The sequence below is a fragment of the Hylaeus volcanicus genome, chromosome 5 (genome assembly GCF_026283585.1).
Source record: "Hylaeus volcanicus isolate JK05 chromosome 5, UHH_iyHylVolc1.0_haploid, whole genome shotgun sequence".
In the NCBI taxonomy this organism is placed as follows: domain Eukaryota; kingdom Metazoa; phylum Arthropoda; class Insecta; order Hymenoptera; family Colletidae; genus Hylaeus; species Hylaeus volcanicus.
The window spans coordinates 10,040,631-10,063,090 of NC_071980.1; the positions used below are offsets into that span (position 1 = coordinate 10,040,631).

At 33.1% G+C, this 22,460-nt stretch overlaps 3 protein-coding genes across 9 annotated transcripts; 1 reads left to right on the forward strand and 2 right to left on the reverse strand.

Annotated features, from left to right (window-relative positions):
* The first annotated feature begins 54 nt into the window (after positions 1 to 54).
* On the forward strand, positions 55 to 5,703 carry LOC128876911 (activating transcription factor of chaperone). Of its 2 annotated transcripts, XM_054123727.1 has the most exons (3): positions 55 to 192; positions 705 to 1,023; positions 4,334 to 5,703. In XM_054123727.1, exons 2-3 carry the CDS (start codon positions 801 to 803, stop codon positions 5,167 to 5,169), a joined length of 1,059 nt encoding a protein of 352 aa, XP_053979702.1. In that variant the 5' UTR covers positions 55 to 192; positions 705 to 800; the 3' UTR covers positions 5,170 to 5,703. The 2 variants fall into 2 exon arrangements, with proteins under 2 accessions (XP_053979702.1, XP_053979703.1); XM_054123728.1 differs by lacking the exons at positions 55 to 192; positions 705 to 1,023 and adding an exon at positions 1,934 to 2,874.
* LOC128876908 (probable E3 ubiquitin-protein ligase RNF144A) lies at positions 5,314 to 11,233 on the reverse strand. Of its 6 annotated transcripts, none has more exons than XM_054123722.1 (6): positions 9,958 to 11,206; positions 9,332 to 9,901; positions 9,093 to 9,255; positions 8,698 to 9,020; positions 8,377 to 8,625; positions 5,314 to 5,854 (listed from the first exon to the last, which is right to left on the reverse strand). In XM_054123722.1, exons 1-5 carry the CDS (start codon positions 9,988 to 9,990, stop codon positions 8,389 to 8,391), a joined length of 1,326 nt encoding a protein of 441 aa, XP_053979697.1. In that variant the 5' UTR covers positions 9,991 to 11,206; the 3' UTR covers positions 5,314 to 5,854; positions 8,377 to 8,388. The 6 variants fall into 6 exon arrangements, with proteins under 6 accessions (XP_053979697.1, XP_053979696.1, XP_053979700.1 ...); XM_054123721.1 differs by lacking the exon at positions 5,314 to 5,854 and adding an exon at positions 11,217 to 11,233 and having other exon boundaries at positions 6,440 to 8,625; positions 9,958 to 10,126; XM_054123725.1 differs by lacking the exon at positions 5,314 to 5,854 and having other exon boundaries at positions 6,440 to 8,625; positions 10,036 to 10,126; positions 10,631 to 11,206.
* Positions 11,234 to 11,809: 576 nt separating this feature from the next.
* LOC128876904 (activating transcription factor 7-interacting protein 1) lies at positions 11,810 to 22,365 on the reverse strand. Its single transcript, XM_054123713.1, has 15 exons — positions 22,004 to 22,365; positions 18,301 to 18,623; positions 16,299 to 18,209; positions 15,354 to 15,718; positions 14,988 to 15,248; positions 14,575 to 14,901; positions 14,364 to 14,508; positions 14,095 to 14,279; positions 13,934 to 14,023; positions 13,765 to 13,831; positions 13,605 to 13,678; positions 13,428 to 13,530; positions 13,185 to 13,354; positions 12,880 to 13,109; positions 11,810 to 12,773 (listed from the first exon to the last, which is right to left on the reverse strand). The coding sequence occupies exons 2-14, from the start codon at positions 18,548 to 18,550 to the stop codon at positions 13,014 to 13,016; spliced, it is 4,044 nt and encodes a 1,347-aa protein (XP_053979688.1). The 5' UTR covers positions 18,551 to 18,623; positions 22,004 to 22,365; the 3' UTR covers positions 11,810 to 12,773; positions 12,880 to 13,013.
* Between the last annotated feature and the right edge of the window lie 95 nt (positions 22,366 to 22,460).

The window sequence follows — 22,460 nt, forward strand, 5'->3', positions numbered from 1 at the left end:
ACTTGCGTACGCATTCGCGGATCACGTGATCGAAGCGGTCAAATTCTCGGGGAGGCGCTCATTCCTCACTCATGCTTCGCAAGAGAAAGACGTTCGAATTTTCTGTACGCTTTACACCGTGGGCAAGATGAGTCAGTAGTTACACGAGCGGCTTGCACACGCAAGTGTGCCTACACAACAAATTACCATGGAGTAAGTAATATTCGTTAAGGGCTCGTCCGGATCCTCCTCCAAACGTCCAAGCGATCGCATGGTGTCGAGTCTGCCATTTTGTGAATCATCCTTCCCGTGACCAAGCATTAACATCGCAATGACGCTCTCACCCTACGATACAATCCTTAACTTTGCATATCGCGATATCAAGATTGTATATCACTTGAGAAAATTCAGATTTAGGCGTTTTAATTCTTCGCGGTATAGCTGAAAAATTTCACCAAATTTGACTGTTTGGTGTTGCGTCATAGGACGTTGTTTGTCGTATTTTACAACATCGTTACATTTACAAGTTGTTTTTAAGTTACATAATGCGATCGACAAGATTCTATGATTTATTTATTTATCTAGTTCATGATCTTGTATATGTAAATTATTCTTTCCTTCGAAAACTCTCCTCTATACCCCAATTTTTGTAACTGGCATTTAAATGAAAAATTAGACTAGTACTCGCTTGAATTATAACTGATATTTGTATTTAACATTTTCAGAGCCAATATGGCGCTCACTTCGAGCTACGTCGTACCAAACGACACAAATTTCTTTTCATCATTTCTTAATACCACTCGGTTGGAACCGTATCGACAATGCCAGCGAGTCAAGACCAGGAGATGTGGACGTGGAAATTCGAGCCAGTGTCCCCTAAGGGGACATTGTCAGATGTAGAAGAAGACTGGCTTTTATTCGATGATAAGCCTGTTGTAGAGCCTGCTAAGAATGCTGTTGAACCTATCACGTATGAAAATAATCCCACCCGTGCACAAGTTGCCACCAAACTGTTAGAAGAATTAGACGAATGGATTAAAGAAGGTAAGCCTTTGCGTGGCTATTGTAACAATCTTATTAATAGCATTGATTGGGAATAAGAAGATTCTGAACCAAAGTAGAAATATACAGAGAGATATACATCTTTATACATGTTTTTATTATTACTATGCATTGAATCTAATTTTTGTTTGAATTTAGCTTGCAGTCCAAACTAATACATTTCAAGTTCAATTAAGGAAGAAAATCAAGTTGTGTCACAATGTTTATATAACTATAAAAGACAAAGTTAATTGAGCATTTTTAAATGCTAAGATAGTACTCGCAAAACCAATGTATAGTATAGCATGTGTATAGCATGTATTTTACAACAACAACAAAAAATATATATATACAGACATATATATTAATTAACAAGTAAATAAACTCGTCCGAGGATAGTCCAAATTTTGTTGTTCGGATTGTCTAGAGAGTTAGGAGAATAAATACGACTAGTTGCGAGACTATCGTAACACGCGGCGTATGAAACGAATATTAGATAAATACCGTGATGTTGATATATCTTTGATTATCAGACTGTGCCTAAGAGTAGGCGAACGTTTACAGAGCACGTTCGTTCTTATGCATGCATCTATTAATTCTGCGTTCCCAAGTTTTCAGAACATTGCGTACGCAAAGGACAGAAACTAAACGTTACCATTTTGTCCCGACTGCATTCTCGATATTCCTATCGCATTCGTTCTTTCTCGCTTCCTCCAGCGCGCGGCTCATTTTTCTTTTTTTTTCTGGAAAAAGAGAGTGGGACAAACTGGTTAACCTCTATATAAACGGCTTTGGTTGAAGGCCGATAGGGGAATGACGTGTGTTTAATAGCGTCGGAGTGGGGGCGGCTAAGGGGAAAGTCCAAAGATAAGCAGGAGTGGTCTCCCAGTATTGCAAACTGATCGTACGATTCCGTCGATTAGTCTTCGTTACAAGTCGTCTTTCCAACGATACTTAATCGTTTGCCGGGTTTAATGCACTTTGTTATTGTTTTAAATCAACGAATATTTCCATCGGGCCCGTTGCTGCGCCAGTGAGATTATTGCGCCTCTTTTCGGCGAGGAAATCAGCCGCATTCCTGACTTATGTATGAATCGACAAACCGCGTTAGTGATCTTAACGACAGAAAACCAAATGTCGGATGATTCTATGGTGAATCGTATGCTGTACCATATTGTTGTTCTCGGCCAGCTAGAGATATCGTTCGGTTAAAGAAAGTTCGATTGATATCGTTCGCGACAGAATTTTTGGTAACATACGTTAGTGCGTTCGCACGTGTTCGTAGGATATATATCTCCAGCGAACGCTACGGACCGTAAAGACTGCGACACTTTCTGGGAATATAAGATCTGAGATTGTTCTTGGACGATTGAGACTGCCGCGAACGGGTGATCTTTAATTGATCGCGTTGGATGACGATCGATAAAAAGTGATTGGTGAAGTGCGTAATATATCGACGAACGTTTAACTTGAATCGACTGGGCGAGACAAAATTCGAGTATAGACCGGTACTTTAACGATACTGGCATCTTTAAAAGTGACCCAAGGAAAAGACGCCTCTCGATGCCCGAGCGTGCTAATGTTGTATGATAGCATGCAGTTCGCATATCGCTACACGTGGAACCGAGAAATCATTGTAAATTCCCAAAAACTGGTAAAAAGACGTTGAATTCGGACTTCTCGCGTCCCTGTAGGTGGACTTGGTTGCTTCGCACAAACAAACAAAAATTACACCGTGTTACCGTGCATCAAGAACAATTTTTCAATCTATATTCTCCCCTACTCCTTTTCTTTCTTAATAAGGGTTCACGCGAAAACACTCGCACGTGATAATGGCTGCTACATGCTTTAGTGGTACGTTTCCTTTCTCTTACTTGATTTCCTCTCTCTTTCCAACGCTCGTTTCGATAGAAAAATATCTTTATTACGCGTATCAACGCACTGTTGCCACATTGTCTGCATTATCGTGCAGCAGAATTGGATCGAATCGTCTCTCTCTTTCTCTCGAGTCCCGTTGCTATCGAATTATTTTGTCAAATTTCGCGCGAATAATAGTACGCAAGTACTGCGAGACGCACGATCGTGTATCGTCTACCATTTTCGATATTGTATTTATAACGAATTTTTAATGAAAGAAATATATGTTCGTTTGATAAATAATATTGTTTGTCGAAACTGAACTCGTGACTCGAGGCAATCAGAATATATACTGAAAAAATCACCCTAAAAAAGTCGATGTAAAAGTTGACCATAATTCGCACAACTGAAATAAGAAATAAGAAATTAAACTCAGTAGATTGAATTATTTTTAGAACATATTATAACAATTAATTTTGTTCAAGGATAATGTTTACCTTGTACGAATTTTTATAATTTCGAGGAAAAAAAAAATCTTATCTAACCTCGTGCCCTCTGTATTTGAATGAAGATAACACGTATACTTCGATTAAAGTCTGATCAAAGTTGCACAAATAAGTAGGTTAGGGGTAGTTTGGAAAACTTCAAGTTTTATTCGTAGTAACATATATATGTATCAACGAATAACATTTCATTTTCAGTTTACAAATGTGGATATATCGATCTATAAGAAAAAAAATTGACATGAGAACTTATAGATTCGAAAACTTCCTGTTTACATTTTTGCTGAAAAGTTTCCTTGTTCTCGATTCGGTAAACATCCTGCAACAACCTTCAGTACAAATTAAAACTGATTTTTAAAATTTGTATTACCAAATAAAAAAAGAAACATTTTTTATTTCGAAATAAATTTGAATGTCTTTAAGATCGAATTGTGCTCGAAATAATATATCGTGTCAGTATTGGTTGCAGTAAATGCATTGGTAGCTAAAGAAATTGCAAATCAAGAACTTGTTTTTCTAGTTGATCTAGTAACGTCCATGAAATTATACATATATACATGTATCAATGCACCACTCCTACTTATTGTTCATGCAAGACAAGTAAAAGTACTGTTAACTGCTAAATGTATATTGACAAAATAGACGAAATAATTTAATTATTGGATTTAGAATTTAAATGTATAATATTTAGTTATGAAACCTATCATTTCGGAATGCTCTTAATATTTTTACTATAATAACATTCTGTAAGATAATTAAAAATATGTTTGTTAATAGATATGAATATATCTGATTATCAGAATCAGATATAAAGATACGGATGTTTGTTTGATATCAAATTTGTATGCATAAAGTCAAACAGGATCCAAAGATTAATTTTGTCTATGTTTCAGCTTCATAAAGGTAAACAAAAATTTCTATTTACATCGCAAATAATTTTTCTTATTTTACAGAGCCTTTCTCGGATTGGCTAGAGGAAAAAATTGAACTTCCCATTTTTGAGGAATTACCAGTCCCCGAGAATGTACATCTTAAACCACCATCGTATAACGAAGTCACGAAGATTCCTCAACAAGATCATACCCAAACACTGTTACAAGAATTCGAAACTGTTCTTGGAGATGTGGAAGCTTGCCATCAAATAGTCCCTTCATCGAGTTCCACACTTACGCCTCCTCAATCACCTCCACCACATAAATCGTTAAGCGTAGATACCCAATTACTCGTTACATTGCAACCAGTACCGCCATTATATTCTGATCACCAATCTACCTATGGTGTGGTAGTTTTCGACGAAAAATCATATGTCAACGAAGTACCTGTTCAATGGAACTCAAAGAATATATCATTGGATCCATTAAACACAGATGTTGCGCACGACTTAGCTGTGGTGGACGAGTATGTACGTTTACACACGGAAGATATTCCACCATCTAGCCCATGTACCAGCTCTGGTGGTAGTTACACGTCATCTGAAGATTCCGTGGATGATCCAGATTGGATTTTGGAATCTGGAAGGAAATGTGCATCGGCTAGAAATCGCCAGAAGCCTTACTCCCGCCCATCTGTCGAGGACAAGAAAGTACGGAAAAAGGAACAAAACAAAAACGCGGCAACACGTTACAGGCAGAAAAAAAAACAAGAAATAAAAGAGATACTGGGCGAAGAACGTGAGCTCGCTGATCATAACGAAAAATTAAAAGATCAAGTGAAAGATTTGCAGCGAGAAATTGGATACTTAAAGGGCTTGATGAGAGACTTATTTAGAGCCAAGGGTCTGATCAAATAAATAATCCATATATCAAACGATATTATGTTTAATCGCGTTTATTAAATTTATTAACTATATTTTTCCACACTAACTATTTTACAATGGTACTAATAATGTATTGTAGTACATAGACTTAAGATATTGATTGTTACTCTCTTCTTCTTTTATTTTTTTTATTTTTTAACTAGCCACGTATTTAAACGTAAATCTAAATTCTATCACAGCTTCTTAGTAGGACTACAGAACTGTCATCATGTAATCCATTAAATATGCACCATCTCCGGATCGAAGATTCGTTAAGATTAGTAAAGGAAATGCATTAAATAACGAGAGAATTTGTGAAGTATACAGCCCTATGAAACTCTACCGAGTGGAAACTTGCTGTTACCGAGAATTCTGCGAGTAATCTAATGCATCTTAATGATATAAATATTTTCATTCCAACCAGTTCTAACCCAAATAAGTTATGAGTTTTCTTACAAGAAATATTGTATTAGAAAAATAATAAATGGTTATTGTGTAATAAACATCGGCAATATTGTGTCGAAACTATTTCTGTCTTTTGATTATTTCAAACTATTGACCAAAACCGTCTCCTTTCATACGAATAATCTAAAAAAATATGGAAATATATATATCAAATATAACTGATTTCAAAAATGAAAAATAAAAATCACTCATGTCGTTAATATAATTCCCATAGCTGAAATGATAAAATACAAATTGATGAAAATTGAATTTTCTAGAGTTGTTGCTCTTCTATTGTTTTTCAAAAAAGTCAAAATTATATTACTTAATATTTACTGGAAATATTTTATATCAAATAAAGCAGAATCGAATTTTTATAATGTATATCTTAAATAGTTTTGTTTATGCACACTGCATGTGTATCCAGTAAATTAAGGCAAAATAAAGTAGTATTTACTACGAAAATTAAATCAACTGTACAAATATATTATTAATAAATATAATGTTAGATCAAGCTTACAAAGCTTATCAAAGTTATATAACATTATATTATTGAAAGATTTTCATAGAAATCATAAGAATAACGTAAAATTTATATGCACTGCAGTTTTATGTGAATTCTAATTATTTCGCATACGTGTTTTTCGAATTGCTCAAAGATAAAATCAATTTAATTAGTTAGAATTACGAATAGTTTCTAAACGAGCATTGACATAATTATAATATGGGAAAATCATACCAAAGTAGGATGTCTGTAACATTAATAACTTATTGATCATTCTATTATTAATTCAATAACGTACAACTAGATAATAGCAAATGAATTGCTACATTTATCTTCTATTATAACTTGTAATCAATTACATTTTTATTTCATATGATATACGAGTTGAAATGACTCCCGTGCATAGTTGCATCAACAGATACAAATATTTACATGTACATGTATGTGTAATCTAAGGACGAAGTTGCATGTATATATAGACATATGTGTGTACATATATATATATACAGAAACCAGTGCCTTTATTTACAACCAATTATAATCGATAAGATAGATTAACAGATGCTTAATAAAGACTTGCATGTTTCATGTAATTTAAATAATTTCTCGTCCACTAATGTACTGTAAAGGACGACCATATATCTCGATTAATTTACCTATGGATATATTAATTTATAAACTATTCACATGTGTGTATACGTACGTATACACATATAAAACGAAAAATATCTTTTACCATCGCGATAATAATGTAAATTTATGAATTTTTTTTCCTCAAATAGAAAGAAATGCTTTGCCAAGTATAGCATGTAACTGTTATTAGAAATTGAGTGGTCTGTCATATATGTTATAATTATCTAACTTTATTCGTTATAACATGGTGCTCTTACTATTCGTGGCCTAAACTATTATGAAGTCGAAGAATTGAATTTCGATAGCGTTACACCATATACAGAGCAATGTTCTTTTAACCCTTTGAGAGTGCGTATATTCCAGACAACGTACTTCTACCATTTTTGGACACGCGTCAGGAATTTCTCGTAGCAAATCGATGAAAGGTAGTACTTGCGTGTAACAGTTTATTAAACTTGAATTAAATTTACACATCGAATAAAGTTAGCTTTAAACCGTTTCTCTTTCAAAATCGACCCATTCCGTTCAAGACTCGTATTTCAAAACGTTCTTCCGCAAAGGGTTAAACTAAGAAATCGTTTTTGTAACAAGTATATTGTTAATAATATTAAGTATATTAAATACGTATTAATAATGGAATTTACAGATATTCTAAATTTGAAATTTTTCACAAATATGGTAGAACTTACGTACCACTTAATTATATATATATATATGTATCTATAATAATGTACATGTAATATACATGTAGTTAATTCTGCAATATAAACAGAGGAGCACTCGAAAAATAATACGTTACGAAGAAGTTATGCGATGTACCCGATAGTTAGCAAATTTACCAATAATGAAATACCTTAATTATGCTGAATTCAAACAGACGTGCATATAGATATACATTGTTCATTTATTAATTTATGCTTATTTATACTCACAAAAACTTTACTTTAGATTGACGACAACCAACGAATATTAAAAGTACACGAGTATGATGTGTCGAGTATTGTTAAAGATTTTACAAATGTATGGGAAGCAATTCACGTATCTATAAAAAAGAGCTGATATAATTCTGAATATGGCAGTACATCCGATGTAAACGTAATTTTCTGGAATGTTATGAACAAAATTCATGAGTATTTATGATGTGGTGTATTAAACTCGTTTAAATGTAAATATTATTAATAGTATCGGTAAAAAAAAGACATTACTACGTCTCAAAATCTAAACTTATAACTGTCAAGATGCAGTTAAGTATTAAGTAGCTTTCTGTAAACGTTTTAAGTTTTTTTACTTAAAAATAATCACACTAGAAATATGTACAAATACGTGGAGATATTTTATTGTAAACTCAAAGACTTGAAACTAACTTGTCGATAATCAAAATATCTTTTGATTATAAATAAAATCCTAACGTAGTGTAAAATAGAATGTAATCCCTTTATCACGAGGATTTTATACGTGTGATTCACAGATGTTTTATCTTTCACATCCCCTATAATATAGGTGGTGCGATGCTCTAGATACAATGTATATCTATATAAGTCACCAGTGGCATTCACATACTGAATAATGTAATTTAACTGTTCATCGTACTAAAGAGAAATTGGAGGAATATTGAAAACCTTTTAACGTTCCTATGTCGTAGTATCACCTTCCTCTTGTTCAAGTCTAGATGAACCACATACACGACATTTACAGCAAACGATACAAGGTGCAGCCAATAAAAGTAACGGTGATGCAACAAGCAAGAGTAACCCAAATCCAGCAAAAATTCCAATGACCTGTGTTCTGTGCCAAATAACTGACGCACGTGAATGACCCAATTTATTTTTACATGGTCCTTTGTCATAATGTCGCAATAAAAAGTCATCCTGTAATATTCGTATAATCATAAAGATAGAAAATTTTAATGAGGAAAGCGATTCATATATAAACATACTTACATCTAAAGAAGCTAAGCAATACCAACAAAAAACATGTTTACATCTTTTGCACATCATTTGAGCACATCCTTCATCCTTTTCGATAGGTACAGAACACATAGGACAGCATTTGATGTGGTCACCATCGAATGGTATACCTAACGAAAGATCAGAACATGGACCGCTATGCCAAGACTCTCGACATATAGAACAGAAGTCTGTAGAGCAATTGGGACAATGAACAGGTCCGATAGCAGTCCCATTTGATGCGGTAGCATTTATCGAACATATCGTTTCACAACCTGCGCGTGGACACCAAGCACGTGCTTTGTCCATAGATACATCTGTATGTTATAAATAAAATTATTAAAACATATATATATATCATGTTAAAACATATATTAAGCTTTACATACCTCTATTCAAGCGAAATTTATGATGCTTCTCCATAAGTTCAGAACTAACCAGACTTGTTATTTCCTTTATAGAAAGTATTGCTCCATGTTCACATTGCGCATCTGGACAACTAATTTCATATGCACCTTCTTCAATCTCATGCTCGACATACTCTTTCACACACTAAAACATTGTAATATACAATATTACTCTTTTCATACCTTCTCACAAAATATACTAAAAAGAAAGTTACACATACATCTTTACAATAAGAACAACCACAGCCTTCTATTTTAAATGTTTTGGAAAGAGAAGTGTCGACAAGACATATCTTACAAAAAATTCGTCCAAGCGTTTGCTGAGAACCTGCAGGGACAAAATTGCCTGCAGCTAAACTGTAGCGTGAACTAGATGCCAATGATAACAAACTGGAACATCTAGAGCACACACGACTGCGATTTATGGGTCTCCCTTCTAACGCAGAAGTACTTAATCCCACTGTTGTTTCACATTTTCTCAATACTCCTGGACCCATGCTTAGCCAGCTACTACCACGGGCCTCCAAACTCGCGCTACTTTCGGGTCTAAGTAAAGGTGCATCTACTCCTTTCCCCAACACAGTTCTTTCCGTCAATGAAAGATTTACAACGCTTGCTTCCTTGCGTAACAAAGGTAATCTGACTCCATTAAGTTTATTTGACTTGTCGGCTTTCTTTTGATTGGTAGCAATTTTAGTAGACGGATTTACAGATGTTACGGAGCTGGTGGCAGTACCCATATCCATTAGTGGAGCTCGTCGTACGACGAGCGAATGTAGGCTGGGCATCCCCTGATTATCAATGTAGATTTCACTACCGATTGTATACAAGAACCGTGCTTACTGACCTTATCTAGACAGTTTGCAACAGCGCTTGCCATATAACAAAGGGCACATATAAATCATTAAAATTAAAAATGTCACACCCATAAAACGATTTGCCACTGCATATTTCAATCTGTTCATACTGGCACAACTTCACAATGATCGTCACGTTTCATTTTCTTCTGCATAATTCTGGTCATTTTCGAGGTAAATAGAAAGAACATCAATTTTCATTAAATAGGTACGACACTATGCGTTTGTAGAACGGTTGCACTATCTTGATACAAATCTGATAGCATGTGAAACTCTTTACTTAATCTAAGAAAAACCTCGAGATTCGCGACAGTTGTTAAAGAAATGATACAACAATCGATCAACAATATACAAATTTCTCGAAAGAGATTACAAATCGCTAATGAAACGTCTGATGAGTATTGCTGTCGTCGAAACAATATTTATGTTGTGCTTGTCAATTCGTGATATATTGTAAAGGTAAGAAACTTGCTACGTAATATTTCGCACATATTCATTAATCGAAGCAGTGCGCATCGATGCTTTAAATATCATTCATTTGCATATCCTTCGATTTTATGGTTATTTTCATAATTTCACAAACTATTCATGTTCTGTGTCACGATGTACAGCAAATAGTATACACAAATTACCGACTAACTACTTCCGCCCCCACTTGCTTACACTTTTTCTTAGAATATCGGGAAAAAAGATTGTCGTTACGTCTGTGCTGCGATATCTTTACAGAAATTGCAATTGTTCTTGCGGTTGACATAATACTGTATCGTTCTGACTTTCTTGACACGTACGAATGGTACAGCGACAGGCAACAAAATATTGTGACAAACATCAAATTAAAAATACGCTCGGAAGCTCGAACTCTGGTAAATTTTTAACGTAGCGTTATCTAGTAAAATTACTCATCCCGGTAGATAATACCTAACTGTAAGTAATAATTTGATAAAATATTCACTGGTTACTCTTTTCCCGATATACTTTCTACCATTGCTACGTGGGAAGGTGGGAAGGTAACAGATTTAAAGATACAGTATTATAGGTGTCGAATTTTGTTTGTAACATTTAGGTTCTTTTTCAAATAATTTAATATCTTGCACGTTATGCGTATTCTGAAGTTACCAATGCAACATTTTGTAACAATTATATTTGCATAAGTCTTCAAACGATATTATTGGCACGCAAATGATAAATAAAAAAAAAAAGAACAATAATCCTACATAACAAAACCCGACAACAATTTAAAGTACCTTACCAATTCATGTTTCATGTTCGCTTTGCACATTGATCCCTAAATTAATTAGGAGGAAATTAAAATATAAACTCCATATGCATACATGCAATTATGTCTGTATGTATATGCACTATTAACAATTGACACAATATAGGAAAGAAACTTATCCACGAAAAGAGCGGGAAATGTAAAATCGTGTTAATTATGTCTCATACATTGTCGTCCTTTTCAAGATTTTTTTATATATTTTAATTGATGAAATTAACTAACTGACTAATTGTTTGTTGTAATTGTGAAATTGACTAATATAAAATTAGTTAAATATTTACGTAATTGAATGGGTCTTTGAATATTGCATAACATTTAAATATTAAAATTGTTTACTAAATCTGTATAAATTTTTTTGAAATTAGATAAATGATGATTATAATTCTTTAAATTTCTTATACTTTTATAGTGATCTTATTAGCTTACTACTAATTAGTTGAAGTAACTATTACATGTATACTACATTCAGTATCTACCCATCACTTGATTTTCTAAGAGACTTACTTATTTTATTTCATTAAAACCCACAAATAATTATAGGAGTTATTTTTCATTATAAACTTACATACAAAATGAACAATCACTTTATTATACATTCTTATCACACAAAACTGTTCGAAACTTAGACACGACGTATTAGATAATTATACTATAGATCATATACATCCTAATTGCAAATGTTAAAGGTCAGAATATGTAGAGATTAATATTTACAGATACTGATTCATGGCCTTTCTTTACGTAATTAAAATCTACATTGTATATATCACGTAACATTTATAATTTATTACAATTGTATAAAAATTGAGCAAATTATGTATCAGCAAGACTCGTTTACAAAGTAACAATCAGAATAAACTAAATTTAATGAACGAATTAAAACAGATGACATTTAATATGTAATGCAAGGAAGCCACATTTTTTGAACACCTCCAGTGAATAATAATATCGATATCAGACTTTTAAGTAATTGCGTATTTGTTTTTAATTAATAGCAGTCTTTGCGAGATGTGAATATCGAAACAATTGCTAAACAATTTTCCTGACTAGAATATTTTATATGATTTTTTTTACAGACATGAAATTTCACTACCACGTTAATGTCATTAGTTTAGTATGTATCAAGTTTCAAAACATTCTTTTATAATTCATTATCGTATGCTACCGGGTGACGTATAAATAATACTTCATGAAACATGACACAAATTTTATAAAATCCTTATATTGCAAGTTTTTAAGCGAAGACAGAATGGTAGACTATACATTGCCAGAATTAATATTTATATTTTTTGATTTTGTAAATTAAGAGGCGTACAAAAAGAACAAGAAAAATATGTTAGCTACAGTCTATCATAGTTACCAGCAATTGTATGAACAATAATTACTTATAATTAAACAAATACTATACAATAGATTCATTCGCATGTGTATTCCATACAACACACTTACTTGATTACAAACACTCCTGTAATTTTTGTCAAATTTATCTTATATGCAATTGATTATGATAAATTAAGGCGTCTGGTCACCCTGTAAAAGAAAAAAATCCAATTGCTATTCTCGTGCGACAAACTCCAGAAACAAACTAATATTTTTTTTTTCATTTTCAAATGCAACCTAAAGAATATAATAATACCTTAATGATAAATTAACCTTAAATGATAATTTCGAAGACTGCAAGAATTTGTTGCTATACGAGACACGATTTGTTACATTATAACTGTGCGTTGAAAATAGGATTGAAATAATAATTAGTATTGGTCGTATATCTTATAAAGAAATATTGCCAGGTGTGCTATACTGTCCTTTTCGGGAATGTGTATCAACTGCACGGACTGCGAAGTAATAATTATTGCCTTCGGAAAACTGTGAACAAAAAATAAGCGATATTAAATGTATCGATATGTTTTATAATGATTACTGAATAATGATTCAAATTACTTGCGTAAGAGTGCATGCCATAGGCAGTGGTAAAGCTCGAACATCTCCTACTTTTTTCCATAACGACATACTAGGAGAGATTCCAGCAACTTCTTGGTATGCATACAATTGGTAACTAGCGATATCCGCATGTTTGTCGGACAAACTCATATTCCACGATAGTACTATGCCTGTATAACAATGATAGACGTTTTATATTTGTACTGCTCGAGCCTCTTAATAAATGTAACTTCAATAACACACCATTCGAAGTTTTAGAAATTTTTAGTGACGGAGCTGGCGGCGGAAGCTTCAAACTAGGATTCAGAGTATTATATTTTCGTGTGTCCGGTAAAGGAGCAGGATGCTGAAAGAGAGGTATAACGGACGTTGTTAATGCTATTTAAACAGACGATAAAAACAATTAAAAATACGCAATACCTTTAATTGTACCGCCGGAGCGGTAGCCGATGTTGTCAAAACTCTAACCGTTCCATTTGCAACCGTTGATATTCCTGCAAATAGAATTGAATTGTATCCGCTATTTATATTATTCGTTATAGTGTTTATATGTTAGGTACGTATTTTAGCATGACATTACCAACATTGCCAGGTTTGTACGTCACAGTCGAAAACGAAGCTCTGTTACAAGAAGTCACTGGCCGCATCTAAAGTAATACATTTTTTTGTTTTTATAAAACTACGAAACAATTGCGTATACTTAATTGTTTAAAATCATTTTAATATGACCGTGTCAACGTTCACTTTACCGGATTGGAATTCGGTGTTATTAGTAACTGCCGCGTTGGACCTACACCGCTTTGCATCACATATGCTAATCGAGGAGCGTTCATATTATTCTAAACAGACAATTGCATGCAAATGTTTAACGTGCCGATCATGTATTTTCAAATATTGTCTTTCCACGTACCACTAAGGCAGTAGGTGTCGGTTGGCTAGCGGGTTGTACTACTCTTATACTAGGAGGTTGACTTGTTATAGCTACATTCCCAGGAATAGTTTGAATTACCCTTTGGAAGCAAGATTGTGTTTTTTGTGCTAAATTTATTTGTTGATCGGTTATCGTAGTAGTAACAACTGGTACATTGGCAGCAACTATAAATTACAAAGTTTTTCGTAACGTACGTTTTTGTTCGCTATTGCTAAAGAAGAAAGCGGCTTAAATGAAAATTTACGTACCTTTACTTTTCTCTTCTTCGTCCGTAAGATCGATAAGGTCGCTTGTTCTTGATTTCGCAATAGCCACAGTAGTATTTTGACGATTTATTTGATTCGTAAACTTTCCATTTAAAACTACGGTTTGCGTTGGTTGTTGTGACTGTGGCTACAATAATTACCAGCATATTCGTTCACAAATTCGATCGATGTATAACGAATTTTAAATACTTACTGTTGATATGATTTGTTGAACATTAGACTGAGTAGGTAACGTTAAAGTATGCTGTGTATCTACAGGTTTAGCTACAACTAAAGCTGCGGGAGTTATAGTAGGCATAATGTTTGGCGACTGGGTGTGATTTTGCGAGACTCCAACAGCTTGTTGTCCAGCTGCTGGTTCAGATCGTCTTGGAGATCTTACTTTAATTCCTCTCCGTGGACTAGATCCGTTATTTGTTTCATTGCTAGACGTATTTGGTGTATTAGAACTATTTGAAACGGGTAGGGGTTTCATGTTACAATTCTGTTGTAGTTGTCGCAAATTCTGCATCCCATGATCCTGTACAAAAGTAATCGAGTATAAAATAGTATAAAAAAGTTTTGTCAGATTTAATCGAACATTTTATTAAAATTATTGACACATACCGTTATGAAGTTAACTTGTAATCCAACAGATCTATTGATTTTGATTGGTGGAATTGGTTTGTCATTATTTGCTCGCCGATCCGCAGCATTACGACTTAAAACCATTTCGAAGTCTTTAATCTGCTTCGCCAATTGCTGACACTTTGCACGCGTTACTTCTTGATTTCTTTCCGATATACGTGCTTGTTCTCTCAATTTACCGATTTCACCACGCATCGTGATAGTTTCAACAATTTTCTGTATTAGAAGTTCTTCGAGTTCCTTAAATAATTTGTTTGGATTAACATACAATTTTTATTATCGATATTGTGTTATTATTATTACTGTTGAACTACTTTTAAAAAAATTCGTATATCTTCAACATACTTCCTGCGTCAATTTTGGCAGTTTTTCCTTCAGATCTCTTCGGAAGAACTTGTGAACATAGTCGAGTTTTTTAACATTATCAAGATTATTTTTCTCTACTACTAATTCATTGGATGGAGTTTCGCAATTCATTTTAACTTTTTTAACGCTACCATTCACAGTGGCGCCATCAAAGGCGGTAAAATTTCGTTTCAAAGAGGGTGGAGATAAAGGACGTGCATCTTGATTCATTTTATGATTCACAATTACAAACTTTTCAGAGCCGTCGCTCGATTCTAAATCGCTATCATGATTAAGATATTTCTTCCTTATTATTTCTTCTGCATTTTTAGCCGTTCTTCTCTTTTGCCTTCCACTTTCTTTAACTATAACAAAATGTTGGAATAAAAACATTTTAACTTGCAAATTTGACAAATAATTTGTAAAAGATCAATTATAAAAAAGATAATTGATTAAATATTAAAAATAAGCAAATACACCCCAAAAATATGATGCAATTTACAGTATTACAATAATTATTTTTCATATTGTGGTTGCTTTAGAAATATGAACTTTAAATTTTATTACATTTTTTTTTTTATGGGCAAACGTTTTTGGTGTAAATTTTTTACTCTTTCATGATATTGAAATATAGTCTTTAAACAACTTTTTACAAACACAACTTGTTTTTTCATTGAAGAAGTGTGAACAAAAAAAAAATGAATGTTAATCGTATGTTTCAATTTAATTGTTTTCTTTTATAAAGGAATACTAGCTCCTTTGCTTTTCGTATCGTAGACTGAAGGAAAATATTTTATTTTAATTGACGATATCTAATTGCTTTCCTTAGCTAAATAATAATAAATGTAAATTTATCGTTTCCTGTAGGTGTTACAAAACCTAGGTGTTCCTATAATATATTGTACCGAGTTTACATTTACTTCAATAACATAAAGTATGCCCTACCTTGCTTATCTTCATCGCAAGCAGCTTCTTGCGCTGCGGCGATCTTTTTTTTTGTTCGCCTTCTTCTCCTTTTAGTAGTTACTGGAACACCAACAACTTTTTTATCACTATCACAATCACCACTATTGTCTTTAATATCGATAACAAGACCTAATGAAACATTATGCGAGTTGACACCAGGTGAATTATTTTCAGCCAATGCGGATCCGATGTTTTCGGTTGGTTTTGATATATTAGTCGCTGAATTTATAGCTGCACTTTCTTTTTCTATAGATTTTGTATTTTCATCAACGATATCTTTCCTATGCTCCTGAAGACTAATTTTCGAATTAATTAACCGTTCTTCAGGAACAAGTAGTACTTGAAATAATTTAAAAGCATTTGTACTATTATCGCTATCATTTAATTGGTCTTTATCACATTGTACGCCATTAGTAAGTGGTTCCGAAAGCATATTATTTTGTATTACTTCGATTTCTTTATCACCTTCTACAGTACTTAATTCGTTTAATTTCGTAGTATCCGTTTTGAGAACATTATCTTTGTTTTCTTCATTCGATGTCATGACTCGCACAGAAACGTCTTTTTCACTTCTTGTTACTTCTTCCTTTACTATGGAATTAGTACTCGTGATATTTGCCCCTATTAAACTATTAGAATTATCTTCGATAGATTCTATTCTATGATTTGTTTCTGCAGCCTGGTGACTCTTGTTAAGTTCGTGCTTTTCTAATGTAGGAATACGTTTGATTCGTTCACTTTCATTCGCATCTGAATCAATTTCAGTTTGTATCATTTCATTCTGTTTTTCATTACTTTTAGTATTCTCTGTGGTACATTCTATAATATCGTCGTCGTCAGACTTACATTTTGTGCCATCCGTCAACAATTTTTCCAATATGTTGAAATTGTTGGAATTATCTAAATCATTGCAATCAGAATCAACATGATCCGTGCTAGTTTTATCTCCTTTAATTATTTCCTTATTGTTATCATGAGAATTTATTAAAGAATTTGTGTTCTTTTCCCTAGAGGACTCGTTAAAGGTATTAGTTCCAATAGTAGTAATATCGTTACATTCAACATTATTAGATGGTGGTATCGTTTTCGAACTTTCTTGAGCAATTATTACTTTACGCTGTACTTCCAAGGTGTTATTGATGCAACTGATATTGATAAAACTTTCCTCGTATAATATTTCAGTTTTACTATCTGCCAGATCTTTTTTCTCTACTTCATTTGAATTCGCAGTATCTTTGTCGGTACCGATCGAAGAACATTCGCTATCTAACGCATTACACTTTCCATTGTTCGTGTTAGTACTGTTTTCACATTTGATACTGGTGTCAGGTTCATTTTTTGAAGACACATCTGTATTTGAAAGAGAGACAAAATTTTTGTCAAATTCACTTGTAGGATTAGGTTTCATCATAGTAGCAGATTTGTAAGGTTTCTTTTGTTGTCTACTGCCATACATGAATGTATAATACGAATTAAATTTTCCGTTGCCTCTTCCTCGTTCAAAAGGAAGAAATGCATTGTGAAATCTGTTATTATAATCGTATAAATGACCTCTATAATGTCCTCTAGGTGTTGAATAACGATGCCTGGTATAAGAAATATGATTGACACTACAAAATGAGCGATTACGAGGGGTACTTCCAAACCTCCATTGAGAATCATAACTTGACCATGGATAACGAGGCTTGGAATTCATTACTGGCCTCGGAAATCCATTTTCATATCGTCGGGTACTCTTTTCATGATAGATTACTACTTTGTCATCCGTGGAAAAATTACCTGTGTAACGATCCTCTTCGCTTTTTTCCCTCGCTGTTGAGTCATTCCCTATTATTTTTTTTTCTGGAACAGGAGAAACTTGCATGTCTTCGCTTTCCGCAGATGTCACTTCTGTAATGTCAATAAAACAATGAACTTTGCGTTACAACTGTGTATCATAATAACTAGTTTGGTTACTAAAGATACAAAATATAAAACCTACCAATCTTCTTATCTTTTAATTTTGGAGTTTCATCTATGATAGATGGTAATTCAGCCTCGTCGTCGTCGTCGGACAGTCTCAAACGCATACTGTCATCTGATAATGCATCTTCCTCATCGCCATCATCACCTGCTCCATATAATAGTTCGTCTTCCTTTTCTTTCGATAAGTCATCAAGATGAGTAGCGATACAAGACAATGAATGCATAGAATCGGGAGTATGTACTGTCTCATTTCTTAAAGCCTCCATTATAGAAGAGATGAGATATATAAGACGATGTCACAGGTCATCCATTTATCTCCAAAATTTACAATTCTTTGATCTGTAATTGATTATTGTATTTGTTACATCAATTTCAAATGTAAAATAATTATTTTATGTGTATATAAATATATTTTATTATACATATAATAAACATTTTCATAACAGGTATCTTTATGTATACAATCTTTTAATTAACAAAAAGTAAATTCAAATTCATTGTAAGTATAAGTAATAGAATATATAATACTGTATTCTTCAAAACTGTATGTAATGTTATATATATTTGATTATAAAGAATGAAATAGAAAGAATCTTTATCGACTGTTCAGTTTTATTTTCTGAGTTTATTAATGATCATAAATTCACAAATAGTACAATGTTACATGCTGTAGATATTCCATCGTATAATGAATAACATTTAACAAGTTAAACAAGTTGAATTTAGAGCGTGTACAAAAGACAAATCGAGTAATGAGTCCTGCATAAATTCAAATAATAATCACTGAAAGGTGGTCATTCTCATTAAAAGAGTAGATTTTCATATCAGAAATTCACTTTTTTTTTTTCAAAATCAATGTTCCTCCACAGGATGTCAATACTTCACTAGCACGCATAACTCGTGCGCGAAATGATTAAGTAACATCAACCGCGCGAAGCTTCTCGCAATACGTCTGGTACACAAAACTAATTTTTCCGAATACAATCGAAGATAATACAATATGGGCCCCTTGATGACGCGCTAACATGTGTCGTCCCTGGCCCATAAGTACTCAACTAACAAAAATGGCGGATTGATGCTGTATCGCGAACGACTGTTATTGCTTTTCACGTAATACACGTATCATACAATCGAAATAAGATGTATTATAAACATTCGAAAGTCATAGAGATGAAATGTCAGGTTCGTGTTCGTAATGCATCGAGACAATTATTAATCCAAATAACAAACAAATTCATACGTTCGGCGTCACCAACAAAGTTTCAATTTTAATAATACAATAAGTAAATATACACGACACAAATATTTACAATAGATAATCACGTCAAAGTACTGTTAAATTAATGTAATTTAACCTACGAGAGTTTAGGTTCGGAAAGACGGGATTCCCGATAAACTTGCTATTGAACGAATACTGCTGAACATAGGCCCCGACATGCGTCCGCACGAAAGTCAACGATTGTACACGATGTCGTCCAATATGGCGTCGTAATTTGCCCCCTGTGAAACTAATTTCTAATATAAAATAATACAGACGAAACTTTAGAAACAAGGCTTCAAATGTTAAGAACATTTAAATAAACAAGAAAGTTTTACATGAAAATTTTGCCCTTAAAAATCTAAACTGTGTAGCACCGAGCATTAACAAACAATGTTGTGCTTACAAAAGTACAATTCCCCCACTCCTTTCACGTGTTTAAGCTACTTAACGTTACTTAATGATTTACGGTATTAACATTAGTTTTAGTTTCGAACAAATCGATCGGTTTAGATACTTTTGTTGTTACAATCATGCTAACGACTTATATTTGCAAATTTAACAAATTTAATTAACCTCAAATAAAAGTAGTGTATGTATATGTAAAAGTAATGTACTTCTTGTTTCACGATGTAAGTATATGTATACATTTATAGAGCTGTTATCGATCAGTTTCTGCCATTAATTAACTAATTAAATACTAATATTATATTTGTAGGCGAGATGCATATAAAATATAGAAATAAGTGTTTGTAGATAGTATTTTGTAATTTGCAAGTACTCTTATATTGAACGTTTGATAAGTAGCCCCACCCCTTCCCTTTTCTGCGCCTACTGACGAGGTCAACATGCGTCACACTGGTAATACAACGCTATGCTTACTGAGTGGGAGGGAGAAACTGTAATACTTTTATAACTCATTGGAATGGTAAATTTTACAGATATGTGTAGAATGTACTTAGTAAACTGTTTTGTAATGTTTACACACGAAAATGTAACTTGTTCTTGTATAACGATGTAACTCAAATATTTGATATATTTAGGTTAGTGACATTCTGATTTATGCATTAATGATATTGTTATCTATACTTTTTAGAGATAAAATAAGGTAGTTGTAATCGAAATAGAACATGAAAGACGTTGTAATTTCTTTCCAAATTTGTGTTATTTTTTCCTTTTTTCATTTTTCTTTTTTTTTTTAAATTACATTGCACGGAATACATAAAGAAATACCTAATTACGTAGTAATCATGGATTTGCTTATGTTTTATAAGCTGTATATTATAGTAACCGAGTGTTCTTTTATTAGTGTTTTACTCATACGTGTCACATTCTACGCATGCGCACAAGAGTATAGCGTGTGTATCACTAACAAACTTTCGATCAAAACAAAATGTTATAAGAAAATAATTCATAAAATATATTATTACGATTGAGAGATACGGTAATATGTATAAAAGAATGATTAATATTTAGCAATTGATCGAGTTGCAACTAACCGGAAGCTGCTCATTTATAACCAACAATTCTGTGTCCTTGAAATATTTTGACTAATAAAATACAGCGTGAAATCAATGATCAATATGAAGCGGAACATAAATGGTAAATCGCTCAATTCGGATCTCCTGTAATGCATCATTAAACGAGTACTATATCTCTTCGATCGATTACCTAAATATTAGACATTTTGTAAGCTCATCGAGAAAAAGAGCTATTTTGCATTTTTAACAAGAATTTCAATTCAATTTTCATAGTGGAATATCGACAAATACAATTAATCTCGGATATTGATTTCACGCGTTACAAACAATACACGCGAATAGGATTAATTTTTCTTTGGACTATTCCAAAAATTTGATTACACGTTAAATATTTCGTAAATATTCGAATTTTTACGAGTACCGAAATGCCATAACACGTTATACGTACAATTTTCTCTACAAATATAATATTTTTTGTATTGACGTTAAATTTCATTATATACCACTATTGAAAGGTTATGTATTCGATTACAAGCACGTAAGAACCAACTTTCATTTTGTATGAGAGGACAACAAAATGGCGTACGTATGCTATATAAAATGGCAGCTTTTCATATATAGCATGACATCTGCAATGGCCTCGATCGTTACATTTGGGACTTCATGCTCAGACCCAAATCTGTATACATCATGTAAATAGTATTAAGCATATTATCGAATAATGTTCGCTAATGTTTGACGAGCCAAAGTGAAACGTACCAAACTTAACGGTACGTTTGGTTCGGTGAACCTATTAAGATGTTGAATTTTCGAGTAAATTTTTAAAAAGTTTACATTAAAATCTTTCAACGTCAGATATTCACGTGATTCCGAGTAAATGTGTGTAACGATTTGGATCGCATAACGATTTAGAACAGAAAAATAGTGTGACCCACTGCTGAACTGTGACATGTAAGTATGTACACAATTGATGAACTTACGTTATGTTATAATGCAGATGATCTTCAATCAGTGATGCACATGTTCTTTGTCTTACAAAATTACGTTATATTTACGATAAATGCCAGAAACGAAGATACACTGTGATACCCGTGCATCGAGTATCTGCAACACCGCAACCTAAACAAGCGAAAAGCAACGTTGCCACTTTTCTTCGTAACCGTTTGCATGTGCTGTCCATTCGGAAAGGGTTAAAATTTGAATCGAACTGATCGTACTTTTGTATACATTTTGTACTCGGAACGTGTATGAAATTCTAAACTTTTTAAAATTGAATATTATTAGAAAAATTTACAAGAATTATCGACCTACATATATAGCGTGGTCTGTACCTCAGAAAATTTCAGCAACGCATGCGCTGTGACGCAAAATACTTTCGGAACTTATAATATTATAAGCGAAGTATGCAAAATACTTTCGTTTAGAAACCAAAATACA

What these genes read in the sequence shown, in the direction of transcription:
- LOC128876908 (XM_054123722.1), bottom strand. Translation starts at nt 9,990, where the DNA reads ATGGCAAGCGCTGTTGCAAACTGTCTAGATAAG. An exon ending in TTGCAAACTGTCTAGATAAG is followed by an intron (nt 9,902 to 9,957) that starts GTCAGTAAGCAC and finishes ATTGATAATCAG; the next exon opens with GGGATGCCCAGCCTACATTC. An exon ending in TAAATTTCGCTTGAATAGAG is followed by an intron (nt 9,021 to 9,092) that starts GTATGTAAAGCT and finishes TATAACATACAG; the next exon opens with ATGTATCTATGGACAAAGCA.
- LOC128876911 (XM_054123727.1), top strand. Translation starts at nt 801, where the DNA reads ATGCCAGCGAGTCAAGACCAGGAGATGTGGACGTGGAAATTCGAGCCA. An exon ending in AGACGAATGGATTAAAGAAG is followed by an intron (nt 1,024 to 4,333) that starts GTAAGCCTTTGC and finishes CTTATTTTACAG; the next exon opens with AGCCTTTCTCGGATTGGCTA.
- LOC128876904 (XM_054123713.1), bottom strand. Translation starts at nt 18,550, where the DNA reads ATGGAGGCTTTAAGAAATGAGACAGTACATACTCCCGATTCTATGCAT. An exon ending in TTCAACAAATCATATCAACA is followed by an intron (nt 14,509 to 14,574) that starts GTAAGTATTTAA and finishes TAATTATTGTAG; the next exon opens with CCACAGTCACAACAACCAAC. An exon ending in AATTTCTAAAACTTCGAATG is followed by an intron (nt 13,355 to 13,427) that starts GTGTGTTATTGA and finishes ATTGTTATACAG; the next exon opens with GCATAGTACTATCGTGGAAT.